Source organism: Thamnophis elegans, chromosome 7, assembly GCF_009769535.1.
Source record: "Thamnophis elegans isolate rThaEle1 chromosome 7, rThaEle1.pri, whole genome shotgun sequence".
Lineage (NCBI taxonomy): Eukaryota > Metazoa > Chordata > Lepidosauria > Squamata > Colubridae > Thamnophis > Thamnophis elegans.
Window position 1 is genome coordinate 26,889,973 of NC_045547.1, and position 19,801 is coordinate 26,909,773.

The following is a 19,801-nucleotide window of genomic DNA, read 5'->3' on the forward strand; positions in this document are numbered from 1 at the left end:
AGGAAAATAAAAGGCAACCAGATTTAAGTGGGAAAAATGTAGCTAATAGAACATTATGCACATAACAACTTGAATAAAAAATGAATCTGAGCAAATAAAGTATTAAACAAAACAAGAGACAATAATAAATTCATGAATAACAGAGGCAAGAAAGTTGTTCAAAGAACTGAATTCTTTCTTAAATGATGAAGAAACAAGTCAATCTTTTAAAGTTAATCTTTTCTATGACTAGAAAAGATTAAAATCAAATATTTGAAGGATTTATGAGTATTAAAAAGAAAAAAATAACTGACATTAAGATTTTTTTAAAAATAATGTATTTGAAGTGTACAATTCATCACATACAAAGAAAAAAGGGAAGAAAATCACAATAAATAAAAACATAAAGAAGAAAAAAATCTGTAATTACAAATATATTCCACTTAGTTTTATAAGTCTTTGAAAAGGGAACATAACTTTTCAATGTTCACGAAGCCTATCCAAGTGTTTGCATTAAGATAGTCAACTATATTTCTGGTAAAAAGCTATAACAACCTGTTTAAAAAGAGGGGGGATACAATATTTTATTTATTTATTGCAATACTGAATTAGACAGGTATCTTCAACAGTGCATAACAACCTACAACAATTAAAATAACTATGGTAAAGTATCTTACACAAACCTTAGTGGCTAAAAAAAATTCATTGACATACCACCTGATTTTTTTTATTCAAGTGTAATCACATTGCTTTAACAAGGTTTTTACTTTTACAGAATCATTAATAGGTTTATTATAACCATATTGCTGATAGTGATGGTCAGACAGAAAGCTTGCAAGACTCAAATCTTTATAGTTCCATGCTAGTAGACATTTGCTAAGGATCAAAGGCGTATAATAATTAAGGAATTATGTTAAAAGTTATCATTAAGATCTCTTAGCATTTGATCCATAATCGATTTGGAAATCCAAAGTAGTTCAGGATTAATTTATATTCGTAAACTAGGAATCTCAAATTCTGAGGATTCTATGACTATTGCCAAGATAGATTTATCAAGTTATCTGATCAAGGAGATCTTCCCTAGGCTTCTTCTCTCAACAAAGTTTCAAAGACCATTGTCCAGAAGTCCTTTGGGAATAAAAATGTCCACTGTAACTGCAATTAGTGCTAAAGTCAAAAGCAAGCAAGAACTCTTATGTATTAATTTTTGACAATTATGTTCAAATACCATACACATCCTACGTATTCCCCTCTTTATTGTTTTATTTTCCATGCATGAAGCATCATATAGCTTACCTGAGAATCTAGTCCAAGGCCTAGATTCTTTTGTATTCATTTTCTGGATAAAATATTAACTGTGCAATGCCCTTCCTAATAGGCTATTATTCACATGCTTTGGATTACAGCTTTTCTCTACCTGAACTAGCATGGCCAATCATGGCATTTGGAAGTAATGGATACTGTAATCTAATACACTGGAAGAAAGCAAAATATGTTATACATGTTGAAGCCAAAAAAACTATCTGCAAAAATCTTTTCTAAGGATGTACTGTATGTGAACTTAAGCAGGAGCTGATCCCTTTTCCTGGAGAGAAAATCATTCTGGGAAACTTACAAGACAACATAAGATTCTTAAAGAAGATAATATTCTAATCATAACTACCTTGGATTCCATTCCATCTTAATTAAATAATTTTGATCTATTAATTCCATATTAAGTTCCAGTTTTCTTCAAACTGTAGTTTTCAGCAGGAAGATGAATTATGTCAATATTTGCTCATTGCTTAATATACAAACTAAATTGAAATTTAGAGTGCTTTTTTTTAAGCTGGGAGTATTTTCTGACAGATAATCCTTCACTTTCCCACTTTCTCAAATTACATTCTGTTTTCACTTCCTTCTAATGTGTGGAGTGGCTTGGAAATTAGTATAGCAATTTGCTAAATATGTTTTTAGCTTTTTACAGGATCTTAATCAAGACATTGATTTGATACGCCATGAAAATTACTATCACAGCCTTTAGATGTCAAAGTATTTTCAGCCATTTCATAGGATGACATTATTGCTTCCAACCCACCTGTAAATAGCCACAATCTAATCTAACATTGCAATTCTAAGCACATCTGAGATTGCCAGAAATAAAAAGGACTTGCTGTTTCAAATAAAAATATGATAATGGAAAATGGAGATAAGTATGGTAATATGTAAAAACAACATCAGCAATTAAAAGTAACCTAGAATACATGCTTATATATTCCATATCCTTGTTAGGCACCTTGTTAGATAAAATAATTTATCATACATTTCAAAAGATCACCCCCAAGAGCACGACATTCCTAAAACTGCCTTTATTTTATACTTACAACAACAATGTAGATTTGGTTGAAAACCATTAGTCCAAACTTATCCAGCAATCTTCATGTTTGGGAATTTGAACCTAGGTCTACTGTATACGTCTGTCTGTCTGTCTGTTTGTCTTTATATATAATTTATCACACAGAACATGTGGGACGGGGACTACTGATAATAAATCATACATTTTTTCAGTTTCACAAGTGTAGGTATAATTTTATTTAGCTAGGAAAGCCCCAAAGGTGCTTTGCAACTGGATTTTCTTGTTTTTTCTTTGAAGACGTTTTGTTTCTCATCCAAGAAGCTTCTTCAACTCTGACAGGATAGTGGGGAATGGAATCCTATTAGAGCTAAAGAAGCTTCTTGGATGAGAAGCAAAACATCTCCAAAGAAAAAACAAGAAAATCCAGTTGCCTCCTGAAAAAGCACCTTTGGGGCACCATGATCTGGATCTCTGAGAATCTCTATAGACCTTTAGCTAGGAAATGATTTATTGTATATGGAATGCTTTTATGGTATGCTAGCACACACTGATATTTTATAATGCATTTCTTTTGCAGGCAAAAGAACTTAGAAATTCATTGCATTTTTTTAATGAACAGATTCCCATACTGCACAATTTTCTCTGAATTTCTAAGTTTGGAATTGAATTGCTAAATCTTAAAAAGTGCAGGCATAGGCCTTTAAGTTGGTTGCATACAGCCGGCAAAGCATAGAGCTGCTTAGCCCAGGCAATTTCAGGAAGTTGTAGCTGGACAAATTCAGATTATATCTCTGAGCCAAATGGATTTGTTTCCCGTTTCCAAGATTTATGTAATTACACAAGGAAATCTCAACATGAAGCAATTTCTGGATTATATTTTACCTTCAGCTCATCAGCATCATAGAAGTTTATGCGCACTGCAGGGACCATCCACGTCTGGAAAAGGGTTGCCAGGATCTGTTTAGCAATAGCGTCTGCAATGAGATGGAAGTGAAGAGGGTTCCGCCTGTCGGAAAAAAGAGAGAAGGAAAGAAGAATGGTGAAGGCCTCAGACTCCATTTATACAGAAATAATTGCCTTTGCAGATCACTCATGTTTTGCTTTATGTATAGGCAGCAATACATGATGTTAGTTTTTTTTTTTAAAAAATCCATTTTATTTGGCTACCGTTAAATTTCTCACAATATCCAATTTGCTTCTTCAAAGATTAATACCCTCCCAAATTTGTGTGTTTTTTTTTACAATTTTTATTTATACATTATTTCCGTTATTATACAAAAGTGTTTAGTCAACAGTGTATTGTCTGAGTCCATTCACTTTTACAAAATAATAGTGTGCTAGTAACAATGGTAATAATGATCATAATAATGATAAAAGTATCAGGATTCTGATTGATACCCTAATTAAATCATGAGCCTCAAGCCAAGCTTCAAAAAAAAATCCAGTTGTTTATTAGGAGCTTCATGTCGGCACGAATCAAGCGAAGCCAACTTTGATTTTGGCTCTGATCTTGTTTTCCCCTCCTCTCAATGTGTGTCATCAGTCACATTCCTCAATGAAGCAATTTTGCAGGTTGCATAAGTCACTTCCTCCAGCCACTGTGGGTCCCCCTGGAGATGACCATGACGTTGACAGCTGGAATGTGCTTTGCTTTGACTGAAATGCAAGTTCCTCAATGCAGCTGTAAGCCCCAGTTCTCCATCCCCCTGCCTATGGCAACTCGAGAGTAGGTCAGGCAAGTTACTTTTTCATCATCAAAGTAACTGCGAATGATCATTAAATAAGTCTGTTGCTAAGAAAGAACTACACCCTAATGAGAAAGAGTAACATAGTTCACTGAACATAGGGGTGTCAAACTTGCGGCTCGCAGGCCAAATGTGTCACATGTGCCACTGCCCCTGCCCGGTTTAGCACAGGGGGGGAAAGTCCTAATATGCCACATGATGCTGCCATGACTCTGCAAGTTTGACACCCCTGACTTAACAGCTATATACAGCTCCAAATAGAAGAAAATATATACCAATTTAAATGCTTCCACCATTAATCACCAATGTAACATGGAATCAAAAGCCATAAAAATAATTCTTGTACTATACCTCCTTGGTAACATCTGGACTTTTTATTTTACAAATTCTATATTTAAAAAATTGTTTATATTATTTGTTTACAGTATATTTGTTAAGTTCACAAATTAAATTAGCCTTGGAAAAAATATTGATTCATGCAGTTTAATAGTGTATGAAAAAAAAATCTGGAATTAACTACCTAGGATTAACTTTCCTTTATACACACAACTATTAGTAGAAGGTCCAAATATGTTTTTAGAAAATAAAATGCATAAGCAGGGAAAGAAATTTGATTTATTTATTAAATTTTTATGCTACCCATCCCCCTTGTGAGGTGACTCTAGGCAGCTTACATGTTATAAATATGTAAGTAAAATTATCCTACAATTTGCACAAATATATTTTTATTGTGCTATGAGTAGGACTTAAATTTTCTTCAACAATCTATTTAGGATTTTCTATTTCCAATACATACTTTGGTAATATCATTTAGGAATTGGTGCTATGATCTTTTCAATGAAGAAGCTAAGAAGTGTTGTGCTGTATATACAGTCCAATGCAGTAGAAGGTACATTTGTGCTACCATTGCAACTCTTCGATTTTAAGCATTATTATGTTGTAAATTACTGTATTTGATTAGAAAGCCATTCCACAAAATCACTGAAAATTTGATCAAATATTTTGGACATTAAATTGGATATGTAATAGCATGTTTCCATCTCACATATATATTTATCTTGTTTAAAAATGACAAAGTAATCACACTTTTAATTAGCAATATTAAATCTGCATCTGAATTACACTGGTTTGGAATGCAGGTGTTATACATTCAATTTTTAAGCATCCGTGAAAAATATAATAAAGATGTATGGTCACTTCAAAAAGGAGTACTGCTTATCCATTTATATCTGTGTGACTTCCCACTTGGGGGAAGGAATAAAAAGATTTTGGAGCTAGAAGAAAACAGATGGGCCATTTAGCCTTTAGCATTTTCACAGCTTTCTCTCAAGCCTCTGATTATCACTGTGTGCTCTCATTTACTTACAATTTAAAAAGTTAAATACCTGTACCTGCCAAGTGTATTTTTCATCCATGATAGGGTGCTTAGAAAATGTTACATTAGAAAGAGAGACAATGGATTTTTTTTTTGAATTATCCACAAAATTAAAATGATTCCGTTGCAAGCATCTCTTAATGGATACCCAAGTCAATTGTCTATATTCTCCTGGGATGTTGGAATGCAGAGAATCATTACATAGTTGTTTGCTTAATTTATATCAGTAATTTTCAAACTTGCAACTTATGTCCACACATCTTCAAGCTGCCAAGTTTTGGGGGAAAAAAAACCACTAATTTTTAAAGGATCACTTTTGCTCTCTGAAACCAATCTGGAAAAGTCTGTGTGGTTTTACTTCTCTTTAGTGCTACAACAAAGGACTTTCCAAAATTGAAAAAGAACTCACAATATGAAAGAGAATGGATAGAGGTTAAAGCACGCATACCAGGAGTGGTTTCTGGAATTCTTTCCAACCCCCTAAAAATAGTTCTGTTGTGGGTCATATGACAGTGATGGTGTCAACTTCAAAGCATCACTTTGCTGTCACAACCCTTGTTGCTTTCCAGCTTGCCACAATAATACTGGGGAGAGAGAACCATTTTTGGAATGCCAGTTCCAGGTGGCAGCAAGAAATCGTCCCGTGGGAACCAAGGTCATCTAACCAGATGTTCAGCAAAGACTTGGATAGTTTCCATAACAATACCTGGCCATCTAATTGGACAATGTGACCTGCACTAATAGAGGGAGGGAGAGTCTATTCTTTAATTATGTGAAAACCCTAGGAATTAGATAGAGTTGGTTTTGCTTTCAATCTGTGCTAATATGATGTACTCAATAAAGTTTTACATCCAGAAATCGGAATGTCTTGGCAATGCTTGTTTGCTTGGGTTAATCGATCGTAACCTTGACAGATGGAGGACAAAGGGGTGAGGGGATGGGGATTGGGAACATCAAAATAGACAATATTCTAAGTCACTTCCCGTGCCTCTCCCACAGGTATGTGTTGAGTGATGCACCCCTTTCTTGAGCTCAGCCTTTGATCATTACTTTCTCCGCTTCCCGCCCTAGAACTTTGATCCTGTTCTTTGGTCTGTATTTTGAAATACTGTTTCTGTTGATAGACATTTGTGAGCCCTTTACAACTTTATACTGACATGGACGAAGTAATAACAAAAACATAGGAAACCCCAAAGAATCACTATCACAGGACCAATTATTCCAGCATTTGTGGAGCTGAATTAAGAGCACTGACATAGAGATGAACTTTGCTTTGATGTAAGACCTTGAGGCTCTTGATGATTTGACTGCCTGTCTTAGTACCCATGCCAGAGCAATGCCACATTAAACAACCTACTTAAATGTTCAGATGAACAATCTATTTACCTGTCATTTTTATAAACACACAACTAACCCCAACAGTGCCTTAAATTAGTTCTAACCAATCTGAAGGAAATAAGTGGAACTACTATACATGCTCAGGGGCTTTCAAAGTATGTGACATATAATCTGTGCATGACCACAATCTGAATACATAGTGGTACATATGCCTATAAATATAATAATATCTATAAAAGCTGGAGGTTTAACAAGTCATTTGAATTTCATTCATGTAATAATGTATCGCTTCTTTCAGATGAACTAAAAAAAAAATCAAACAAATATATAATTCCAGTATTTGAGAGGCTGCCATAAAGAGGAAGGGGTCAATTTATTTTCTAAAGCACCAGAAGGCAGGTAAAGAAACAATGGATGGAAATTAGTAAAGGAGAGAAGCAACCTGAAGTTAAGGAGAAACCTCATGAGGAAAATTAACCAGCTTGCCGTCAGAAGTTGTGGGTGCTTCATCACTGGGTCTTTTAAAAAAGACTTGTCTGAAATGGTATAGAGCACAGATATCAAACTCAAGGCCCTGGAGCCAGATCCAGCCTGTGGGGTGCTTACAGTAGATCTGGCTTGTGGAGCTGCCCTAGAAACAGTGAACGACCGACTCACGGTGCCTCTGTCAGAGGGTTTCACTGGCAGAGGATTGCATGAGGCTGTTGCAGCTGAAAACGGAGTTCCAGAGGACTGCAGGTAGCCCTCATGAGCTCTGTTTTCACTGGCAGAGGGTTGCATGAGACCATTGCGCGGGAGCTTGTTTTCTCTGGCAGAGCACTTGAGGTGCCCCTGACGTGAGTGACGTTGAGCTGCCCACAACCCCCTGGCCACACACACGCCCCCCAAGGTCAAACACAACCCTGATGTGGCCCTCAGTGAAAATGAATTTTATACCCCTGGTATAGGGTCTTTGCTTGAGCAAGGGGCTGGAGTAGAAGACCTCCAAGGTCCCTTCCAGGTCTATTCTGATTGATTGATTGTTTACTACAATATTGTAGTGATTATTCACTACACATTAACTGTAGAAAGGTGGAGCTAACAAACCAGTTAATAAGACAAACAAAACAAAAAAAAATCTTATCAACAAAATAGAAAATATTGTTAAAAATAATTCCGCACAAAAGCCAATGTACCACACAATTAGTTTATAACAATATAAATCTTGGTCTCTTCCAACCTTCTGGCTCTAATGCTTGGGAAGTGGACAGGGAGAAGTCAGATCTCCTGGGAAGACCAAGAGGGTTGACCACTCCAAATAAATCACAGTGGGGAAGTTGTTCTATAGAGTAGGTACCAATTTTTTTTTACTTATTTTTGTTAGATGCCCTGGAAAAAGGAAATAGAAATATAAATGATAATAACAACAAGACTTTATAATTTTATAAAAGCAGCCGTGAAGTTCTTGAAGAATTTAAGATAAATAAAGTAAACCATCTTTAAGAGTGACCAAATATGTCCCTATGGGTTAGAAAAGGGGAAGATTTCAGTTGCCGATAGATATAAATGGATCATTTTGTCATTAAAGCATTTCCCCAAGAGTGTAGAAAAGAGAAGGCCATTTAGCTGAAAATGTTATATACTCTCACTGGAGAGATTAGGGAAAAAAACAAAAACAAAAATGTTTTCACTCCAAGACGAAAGGTCAGGAGAAACAAAGTAAAAAGCCAGTGAAATGGAAAGCATAAGCATTAGAGAGCAAGCCCTCTATTCCTGTCTTTGAAGATGGAAAGCAGTTAAGGATTATATTTAGGCTTTTGAGAATTTCCTCGCACAACCAATGTGTTAGAAATAGGAGGTGGAGAGGTGACAGTGACACAGATCCTTCTTTACTGGCATGGATTAGTAAAGTTGCATTATTTCAACTGATAAAGAATTTGAAAGGTGTTGCACAAAACAAATAGAGGGAGGGATGGAGGGAGGGACGGAGGGAGGGAGGGAGGGAGGGAGGGAAGGAAGGAAGGAAGGAAGGAAGTCATTATATTGCTTCTGGCAGTAATTGAACCTTGCAAAACTCCCCAGAATGTCTGTGAATTCCTAGAATAACTAAGTAAAAAACCAACAAATAATCATTAAAATAAATTAAAACTCATTTTAAAACTTAAAAGTTAAAATTTAAGGCAAATGGAGTAATTAAAATTGATTTTTTTTTAAAAAAGGATTATAGTGTATGTAGCAGAAAGAACAGCATATCTGTTAAAAAAGAGTTGATTGTAACAAGTGCACTGTTATATGTACACCTGTTACTTTGGCTTACATAAAACGAAGTATGGAAATCTTAACCCCCATTACAGTTATAAATTGAGGACTTCTTGTAATTTTATACATCCACCTTCAAACATCTATTTTGATTGAACATCTATAAATCTATACATCTACCCAAACATTCTATCTTTTTGGAAAGTATTAGACCTAAATGTCATTCTGGTTATTGTTGTCTCTACTTTTTACAGCTTTTATCATAACTTTCCAAATATGACAATACAGTTGTCATACAGTACCCTAAATGAAAACATATAGACTTCACACTTATTTAAATCTGAACTGCATTTGCCATTGATTATTTATTCAGTTTAACTTGAAATCTTTTGATTTTTTTTATCACCCTGAATAGTTTTGTTACCAAACATGGCTAGGTCAACATTATTCCTAAATCAAGATAATTTATGAACAAATTTAAAAACATTGATTGGTCGCATAAGGGAACTTTAATTCTTAGTCTCATCTAGTGAAAATCTATCTCTTATCTTCAGTTTTGTTTGTTTAACCAGATAGCAACCCTTATACCAGGAGTGAAATTCAGCAGGTTCTGACAGCTTCTGGAGAAAGCAGAAATTTTGAGTAGTTCAGAGAACCAGCAAATATCACCTCTGGCTGGCCCCAGAGTGGGATGGGAATGGAGATTTTGCAATATTCTTCTCCCAAGAGTAGGGAGGGAATGGGGATTTTGCAGTATCCTTCTCCTTAAGTGGGGTGGGAATGGAGATTTTGCAGTATCCTTCCCCTGCCATGCCTACCCAGCCCACCCACAGAACCAGTAGTAAAAAAAATTGAATGTCACCACTGCCTTATACACAATGATTAGTTTGTTTTAGGAGTCTTGCTCCTTTCTATGCTTAGTTATTTTTTAATTACAATTTCAGCCAGCATGTGTTTAAAATTAAATTGGTTGGCCAATAAATGTTCAGTTCTTTTCTTATCCATTTCTAAAATAGTGCTAATTTCCTGCTCTCTGGCAGTGAGCCTGATTTGATGGACTAATTACAAAATTTTGCTAAGAAGTCAGCAAGTTGACTTTTGAGTTTTTTTAAGAATTCTCAGGTGGCAGGTGATTTGTTACAGAGAGCTCTTCCCTTGTTATCTCAATTTGCTTTAGTTGTAATGCTGCACAGTCTTGAGAAAAATATATGTTTGATTAAGGCATTGTTACACGCTCTTCTGTGCATATCCCAAAGCACTTTTTTGCCTTGAATATCTTCAGTTCAAGCAGGCAATTGCACTTCCTAGATTTTCCTTATCACTGTGATCACATATCAACCCACTCATAATCCTGTAGAAGAATATAGTCTTCTTGCATTACATTATATTGAAATAAAGAACATATTATTTTGATACTTAATATAAAGAACATCATTTCCACTGATGTACCATTATTCATTCTAAGGACTTTGTGTCAACGGATGACTGTATACCATTGATTAGCTAACTTCCACTGGATTTCTCTAGTAAACAATATAAAGGTAGTCCTCAACTTACAGCAGTTCATTTAGTGACTGTTGAAAGTTATAACAGCACTGAAATAAATGACTTATGACTATTTCCCCCACTTACGGCTGTTGTAATATCCCCATGGTCACATGATCAAAATTCATATGCCTGGCAATTGGTTCATATTTATCACGGTTGCAATGTCCTGGGGTGTTGGGATCACCTTCTGACAAGCAAAGTCAAAGGGGAAGCCAGATTTATTTAACAACCGTGTTCCTAACTTAACAGCGCAGTGATTCATTTAACAACTATGGCAAGAAATGTCGTAAAAACGGGGCAAAATGCACTTAACAAATATTTCACTTAGCAACAGAAATGTTGGGCTCAATTGTGGTCATAAGTCAAAGACTACCTGCAATTTTTCATATGCTAAAATGTACTCTAGGCCTTCCACCTTGGGATGACAGACTTGTACCATATTCTCTGTATGTTTCGGCCTGAGCTTTTCATTAGCCCTTCCCATTGGTCCGATTCTTCATAGAGATTCCTGAAGCATGCATGATATAGCTTCCATATGGGATGGTATCCAACCCCTACCAGCTTTCCCTTAGGATCATTTTAAAAGTTACTTTCCCCCCCCCCCTTTCTGATATTATGACTTTCTTAAGTCAATGATGAGATGTGGACCCTGCCCATTATCTCCTCTTCAGCATTAACCTCCAGTATGTCTTACTGATATGTGGTATCTACAACCTTTACATAGGCAAGCTAATCACTACGAGATCTATATTAGAATTTAAGCTGAGTTTCTAATGACTTCATTACTCACACCAAAACCCTCCCTGGAGTATACCCTCAGTGTAAGGGGATGTCAGCTCATCATCCAACTATTTGTTCCACCTAAAGGAACATGTCCCTCTTCCTCAAAAACGATTCTTTTCTCCAAGGCCCTTGTTCTGTTTGACAGCAAGAGAGTGTTATTCTGTGCCTGGAGCAAAATTTTCACATTCTGAAATATCTCCTCTTCACGGCTCTTCCTCTCCAAGCATCTCTAGCTTGGCTGCCTTATTTTTAAGGGAATAGATTTGTTCCCTAAGATCCATCAGCTTACTGCTCTGAGAACAAACCCACAACTTATGTCCAGCAGCTGTCAGATACTCATTTGACATTCTATACAATAAACCGGAAACATTTTTTTACTCCTCCTGGTTTTCTAGTTTCATAAGAATTATTGTTACTTTGATGTTGTTTTTGTTCGGATTCATCACATAGTCACAAAACTTATCTTGATTCTTAGAAGAGGAAAATCAGTACAAGTAATCCTTGACTTACAACAGTTCATTAGTGACTGTTCGAAGTTACAACGGCACTAAAAATAGTGACTTATGACCATTTCTCACACTTTTGACTGTTGCAGCAGCCCCATCGTCATGTGATTTACAGTTCAGATGCTTGACAACTGGTTCATGTTTATGAAGGCTGCAGTATCCCGGGATCATGTGACCACCTTTTGTAATCTTTTGATGAGCAAAGTTAATGGAGAAGCCAGATTCATTTAACAACTATCATAAAATGGGTCAAAACTCACTTAAGAAATGTCTCACTTAGCAACATAAATTCTGGGGTCAGTTGTAGTTGTAAGTATGCTCCTTCCTACCCAAATCTCATTTCTCTTTGCTATCCTATTCACCAACTATTGTTCCAAGCTTGCAACTGCTTCTCTTCTAAGAGTGTTGGCTGCAACAGCTGTTGGCTAAGCCATGAAGTTCTATCCACTAACTAATCACTTGGTCAGTGAGTCAGCTGCAGCTGTAAGTTCCTCCCTCCTACACCATCTGCCCAGCAAGTAAGCAATATACTCCATTCAGCCAGAGAAAAGCCTCTCTCAATTAGCCAAACAACCCTCCTTAGTTGCATTTGACTAGCTCTGAAACTCACTGTCTTTCCTCAGCCCTCTCCCAATTCCTGCTTGTGCTCTTCTCCTTTCCAAACTATTTCTTTTTTCTTAAGTGCACAGACATCACAAACATAGTTTATTCCCTAATATTCAGTCTGTTTAATATTCTAGCAGAAGAGCTGAATATAACCCAAAAAAACTTGCACACCACACTGTGAATTTTGATTAGACTTAATAAGGTATAGTTTTTACTGTTCCTAGCACAAAATGTTAATTGTTGTTTTCAGCTGTGTTAATACTGGATGACTGTGATGTCTGCTATTTTTACTTCCAGCAAAAATGCTTTTTATTATTTTGCTAAGATCACCAATCTGTCATCCTAACTTGCATATTTAAATCTGGCCAAAAAAATTCCTGCTGCTTGAATTTTGTTTGTGTGATTTAACAACAGATATTTCAAGGTGACTTTTCCCATGAAAATGAAAATCCTAAAGATACCAAACAAAAATAGAAACTCTCCAGGTAAAATGTTTGGGGAGATTATGCAAAATTCCTGTTTTCTAAGCTTTTCACAATAATTAATTCATATAATTTTTATCTGGCAGGAAAGGAAATGTTAACAACAAAAGACTCCATCCCTTGAAACCACAGAAGATTGAGATATCCAGTAAGCTAAATATTAGAAATGAAATTGGTTACCTAAAAGCAAAAACAAAAAAACACCCTAATTGCAAATAAAGACATTACTGGTACTAATGATTAATGTAATATGTCCCAGGATATATGAAATGTGAATGGAGACTTATGGATATCTTTTAACTTCACATCTTGCAAAGAAATTTTATTCTAAATGTCTTACAAAGAAAAAACTATTTGAAAGATTTTAATCATGTGGGAAATTTGGTTAGCAGAATGAGGAGATACAATTACACTTTAAACAATTGTGTATAATCAACACAAATGAAAAATAAAATAAAACTGCTATTAAGCATAATGTACCTTGTAACATAGATGATCCAATTGTGCAATAATTAGCAATTGAGATAATAAAATAAATTGGTACAGGAAACCATGCTTTTACAGATTATATAGTTTTTAAAGAAAATATCATGACTTTTAAAAAAGTATTTCTATAGGGAGATAGTTTACTGATTGATTTGGTGGCCTTACAACATATCAAATGAATCAGAAGTAAAATACAAAACTTATTTCCAGGGTATAATAGGTAAAAGAAAATACAATAATATATTACATATGTGCTAAATGCAAAGAACCAATGTTTTCTTTTACATGATAACTTGATCTGTTCAATATAATGGATTATTAGCTGAATGCTTGTTTATAAACATAATTCTGTTTACAATGTCTACCTTATAGCCCAAAATGAAATAGGACAATCTGTGTGGTTCATGTTCAAGTGAGCTTTTCTTTCAAGTAGGGATTTGAATAACTAAACCTAAAAGGGCATACAGTTGACAATCAAACAAAACAGGAGCAATTATCTTTGATGACTGGGGCACCACAACTATGATAATTCCCAGGCTGGAAAAAAGAAAGAAACTGGATCTTCTGATCAATGTCATTAATTAATAGTACCATAATTCTTAAACATATTGCTTTGAATCAGTCTTGTCCATTTTGCTCCCCTCTAATATTTTAGCACTATAATTCACAGAATATGGATGATTAGTTAAGAAAGTGGACCTTTTTTTTCCAATTAAAGTAAAACAGGAGTGTAAAGTTTACCAGAAATTTTAACAAGCCCATTTTAGTGTTTATTTTCAAAATGGCGGTAGTAGAAACTCAATGAATTTATATGATGATGTTGGAGGAGGATCATGATGGGCCATAAAAGAGCCACTGGAAGGAGTTGGCAGAGAGGCAAGGATTTTTCAGTCCTATTTTAAAAAAGTAATGGAGTTCCTATACTACACCTGGAACTTTCCTATAGAAGATCAAAGGTGGCAGGGAAGGGGATGGGGAGAACTCAGCCTAGATTCCCAAACAAAGATCTTCAGAAGAGACAGTATTAGACAGAAGAGACACTGAGCCCTGGTGGCGCAGTGGTTAGAGTGCAGTACTGCAGACTACTTCTGCTGATCACAGGCTACCTGCAATTTGGCAGTTCAAATCTCACCAGGCTCAACGTTGACTCAGTCTTCCATCCTTTCGAGGTTACTAAAATGAGGAGTCAGATTGTTGGGGGCAATATGCTGACTCTGTAAATCGCTTAGAGACGGCTGTAAAGCACTGTAAAGAGGCATATAAGTCTGCTTGGTTTGCCATTGCCACTACCCTACAGAATCCAGGAAAAAAGCCTTTCTTATATTTTTATTGGTACAAAGGATTCCATAAAAGGCATAGCACCTGATTATACTGGTATGAGACTATGCGTTTGAATAATTACAAAAACCAATTATGCTACCAAAAATTTGGCTACACTGGATGAATGGGTACATGGAAATACCTTTCTATGAGAATAGCTCTTATTCCTGTCCATTACTTGGGTCTTACACCATATACAGCAGTAGCAACTAGATGTTTGTTCTTCAAGTTATTCCAACCAAATAAGGCAAATTTTCCTAACCGGACTGCTCCTCAGATGTGTGTTCTAGCTCCTGGGTTGTCAATAATGGCCTTGTGGCTGAGAAGTCTGGAAAATATACAGACTGGAAAAGGTTGTAATAAGGGTCATTAAAACCCTTATTGGTATGCATGTTAAAATAAACATATTAGCAAAAAAAATAGTCTCTAGTCAGCTTATATAACCCAATCGCTCCATTTTTCCAAATTTGGGACCTCAGATGTTGTTAGATTGCAACTTCCCTGTAAATGATTGTTCCTTATATTAAATAGAAATGATTGGAAGGTATACATGGTTTTTCTAAGAATGTAAAAGTGTACTTTTTCTAGTTCTCTGGCGCTTAATAGACATCTGGAAAAGCTACGGCATGTAACAGCTGCATATGTATGGATTTTTTATGTCTATGCTTTCTGTTAAACTATATGTATTTAGACCAAAAACAAAATCCCAAAGGCAATTATAACTATGCATGGTGAAATAATAAATAACCAACATTTGTTTATTTAAACGATTTATAAGTCCACCTATCAAACAAGTGTGACACTGGGTGATACACAGGGGTTAAAAACAACAATTGTACAAAAACCTTAATTGTTGAGGCTGCAAACACAATCCAATTCAAAAGGAACAATATCAAGCAATCAACCCATAAAACTAACCTAACCATATGGTCCAATGCCTGGGGTAATAGCCAGGTCTTTAATGTCATAACAAAAGCTAACAGGGATGGGAACATCCTATACCTGCTCTATAATTCAGGTGCTGCTGCAGAAAAGGCATGATTCCAGGATCTACCAAATGACACTGTAAACAGAAGGGCCCGGAGCAAGTCTTCCCTAATAGAGCTGATGGAGAGAGAAAGAGAGATATAAGAGAAAATGGGAGATAGGTGGCCCTGCAAGCAGTCTGGCTGTATATCATGTAGGGCTTTATAGATGAAACCTAACACCTGAATCACATCCAGAAGCCCACTGGGACCAGCATACCTCACAGAATAGTGATAGTATTGTTAACAAGAAATGCAAAAAAATCCTCCATGCCGCTGCATTCTAGATCAGCTACAGATTCCAAATGCCAAGAGCAGCCCCTTATAATGCACATTTCATTCATCCAAACAGGTGATAACTAAACCATGAATCACAATATGCAAGGTTTCTCGGTTCAAGAATGGGGACAATTGGTTCAAAAGATGAACCTGTCAGGTGCGAACAACCAGATCCACATGTACAGTGTTTAAGCTAATTACTTTATTATGTTCTGACTATAATACAGGAATCACCCAATGTGGCAGCCTGCTATTGGGAACAACTAGGCAAGGCTCCAGGGAACTTTGGGGGCAACAGCTCCAGTCCTTCTGTGGTTGCACAGTGACTCCAGGCTAGTTCTGTGCTTGACTCCTCATCTCTACCAGGCTAGTTGCTTCCCAAGAGAACCTGTGCAAAAGGTCACCTACTCACAGTTCTCACTTGCTCTTCTAGTAGGACACCCAAATTGCACACCAAATCGGCATTTGGGACCTTCAATGATTTGGAAGCCTTAATAAGTACATATGGAAATAGACAGTTCTGATCCCCCCCCTTTTTTAGAACATCTGCCTCCTATCCAACCCAATGGTTTAGTGACCAGACTGATTTTGCTTTTTAGGAGCCAAATTAAAAACTTACAGTGTTGGCAAGTATATGGGAAAGACATGGGTTTTATTCCAGAGTGACCTATTTTATTAGCAATTGTTGATGCTACATAATGTGTATTGATGCCGTTCATTTGTAACTAATGTTATTGTACTGATGAAATTTTATTGTTGTTTTTAATTGCTGCTAGCTGCCCTTAGGCTTTTAAAGCCAGGCTGCTGATATAAATGGAAATAAATTAGATGGATTAAGTGAAGAATTCTCACCTAACTGGCTGGCTCACAAAATGCCTGTTAATTCAACTGCTACCAATTAAAAATGACTGCTAACTTTTATAGCTATTTGTACCATTGTGGGACTTCCTTTCTAAACATGCATTTTATTATCACTTCAAAACAACTGTAACACAACAAAGAAACAATAAAACTTCAGAGGAAAAAAAGGACATCTAGAGAGCATGCCATGGCAACACAGCAGCTCATCTGATAAGTGAAGGAAGTTCTTTGGAAAAGCATAGTAAAAATAAAGATAGCAAGTGTATTTCTGTGTATTCCCCCTCCCCCATATTTTTTTATATTTTTAGAACAAAATTAAAATATGAAATACAAAACTAAATAAAAATCAAGGAAGACATAAAAGAAAAAAGGACAAGACACAAAGCAATCAGAACATTAAAAAGGTGCATCAAAAAAACAACACATGATAAATGATAACAACAAATGATAATCAATGTTTTAACGTATAGTGGGTTGATAACTACTGATTTTATATGCAATTGAAAGCGGTGATGCACAAATGTTTGTGACCAAACAACATGATAAATAGACATGTAATTGATTGTATGTATGTATGTATGTATGTATGTATGTATGTATGTATGTATGTATGTATGTTTTTGTTTGTTTTAAAATATTTTTTAATAAAAACAACACATATACACATATTATCCCCTCTATTTGCATACTGAATAATATATTACTACATTAGTTCCCATCCTTTGTGAAACAGGCCCACCCACAATTTTAAAGTACTAAATCTATTAACAACTTGTTAACCTGTCTTCCATATGTTATATTAATGACAAAGTAGTTAATAGAAAACCAATAATAGTAACACAGAACAAAATTAAAGTTTCAAAACACTCTGTTAATAAACTGCTATTGTATTCTACTGGTAGAAAATTTACCACGGAATGTTGATTAACCCAGATCATCCCAAAAAATTTAAATAGATCACCCTGGGTCAAAAATCCATGTCTGTTTCTTAATATTGTCTCTTGCCAATTGTTTAATTAAATGTAAATTCAGTCTTCAGAATAGGTCTATCTTCAAGTCAGAGTGCAAGCAGAAGTAGTTAACAATTAATTGTAATAAATCCATACAGTCTTCCTCCATCTTTGTAGAGGAAAGGAATTTGTTTTCCTCCCTTCTAGCTGTAATAATTGGAGAAGTACCGGCAGGGTCTTATTTTCTTTTGACCCTCAAAATAAGCGCTTGGCATTAATTTTGGGGAGATCTTATTATTTTTGAGGTGCAGGAGGTGGCAAGCGTGGTCACCTCATGGTTGCTGCTGTGTTGCAATAGTTTTGGGAGGGCTTATTTTCGGGGGAGGGCTTATTTTAGCGCATGTGCTCAAAAGCCCGATTGGGCTTATTATCCCGGGAGGTCTTATTTTCAGGGAAACAGGGTATACAGACTTAAATTTCAGAACAACAAATGAAATCCACTTTGCTGGTTGTTCAGAGGAGATATCTCTTTGATCTGGAGCGGGATCAAAATCTTTATCCAAAGGTAAAGCTTCAGATTCTTTGAATAAATATTAAAGCTTGATCAATTTTTCTAACAAAAATTCAGCTAAAAGCTGCATATTTCCCACCCTTCTTTCTTAGATTTCAGATACTGTTCAGCAATGTGTGTGTATGTGTATGTATGCCTACGGGTGTGTGTATACACAAACACACACTAAATTTCAATCCAAAATTATGAGAAAAATTCAGTAGAAATAAACTCCCAAGTATTTTGCAAATTACAAAAAATACAGAATCCAGTGGTAGAAGTCTAATGTCTCTTCACCTCTATCCTGAACATTGTTGTGCTTTCCATATGGAAGATGTAAAAGTTATGCAGAACATAACATATCAAAAGGAAAAAAATGGAGAAAAAAAGCAATTAGAGTCCAGGAAGGGGTTGAAATAAATCAGCATTCAACCACTATCAACTTTTAAAGCAAAAAGCAAAATAAAACAAAGTCAAAAAGTGAAAGTTAAAATTCTGGCATGCTTAGAAAACAAAACTGTTTGACAGGAAGGTGTATATGCCCAGTGTCTTTTTAATCACTTCCAGAGGGACTCAGAATCTTCAAGATTCCCTTCTCTACTGAGTCCACAATCATCCAAAAGCTGTGTTGGGTCAATCTTAAATGCTCCCATTCAAAACCAGGGAGCAGCACTGCCAAAGAACCAGCTTTAGCTGTGAAATCAGCAAATCGTCGGTAAGATGGAAAAAAAAAACCCTTATTGTTAACCAGCCATAATGGAAGGGGAATGCCTATTTCTATGTAGTATTTTAAAAGAAAAAACAAAACAAAAAGCATTTTGCAGAATAACTTCCTTCAACTAAAATGTGTTCCATGATTTGCCCAAATTTTGAACCAATGAATAAATTCCTATAGGTATTCTTCAATATGAATTCTGAAAGAAGGGCGATTCTATCTTTCAAATGATTCTCCCTGGCTATTTTCATATAAACATCAAGACTCCCTCAAATTGAACTCAGCACTTGGTGACATCATATGTATATCTATGACATATTCTTGGCAGGAAAATAGTATGGCTGGTCCATTGCCTGCTATTGGAATGTCATTGTGTCCTACAGTTAACAATCATATGGACAACAGTCATTGCAGAGAATGTTTGAAAACTTACAATACTAGAGCTAGAGAACAAGACTTGGCTAAAGTATAGTCCAGAAGACAGTGTGAAGTTAAGCCAACCAAGATCATTCAATTCAATTGTGATTCACAAAACATTTGAAGGACAAATTGCATGTAACATTTCCCTCCTTCAAAGATTCTCCTTCCCCAAGCATGCTGGCACTACTCGATCAAATTATTATTTAGTGCATGGTGATGTGACATTAGCTAGGAGACTGCAGTGTTGATATAAAGAAGTT

At 35.7% G+C, this 19,801-nt stretch overlaps 1 protein-coding gene across 2 annotated transcripts in view; it reads right to left on the reverse strand.

Annotated features, from left to right (window-relative positions):
- The window catches only part of LARGE1 (LARGE xylosyl- and glucuronyltransferase 1), a 355,590-nt gene that overhangs the window by 170,346 nt on the left and 165,443 nt on the right, over positions 1 to 19,801 (reverse strand). For both annotated transcript variants that reach the window (XM_032221402.1, XM_032221401.1), the window contains one exon: positions 3,197 to 3,320. In XM_032221402.1, the coding sequence (XP_032077293.1) occupies positions 3,197 to 3,320 (124 nt within the window). The remainder of the gene's footprint in view (positions 1 to 3,196; positions 3,321 to 19,801) is intronic.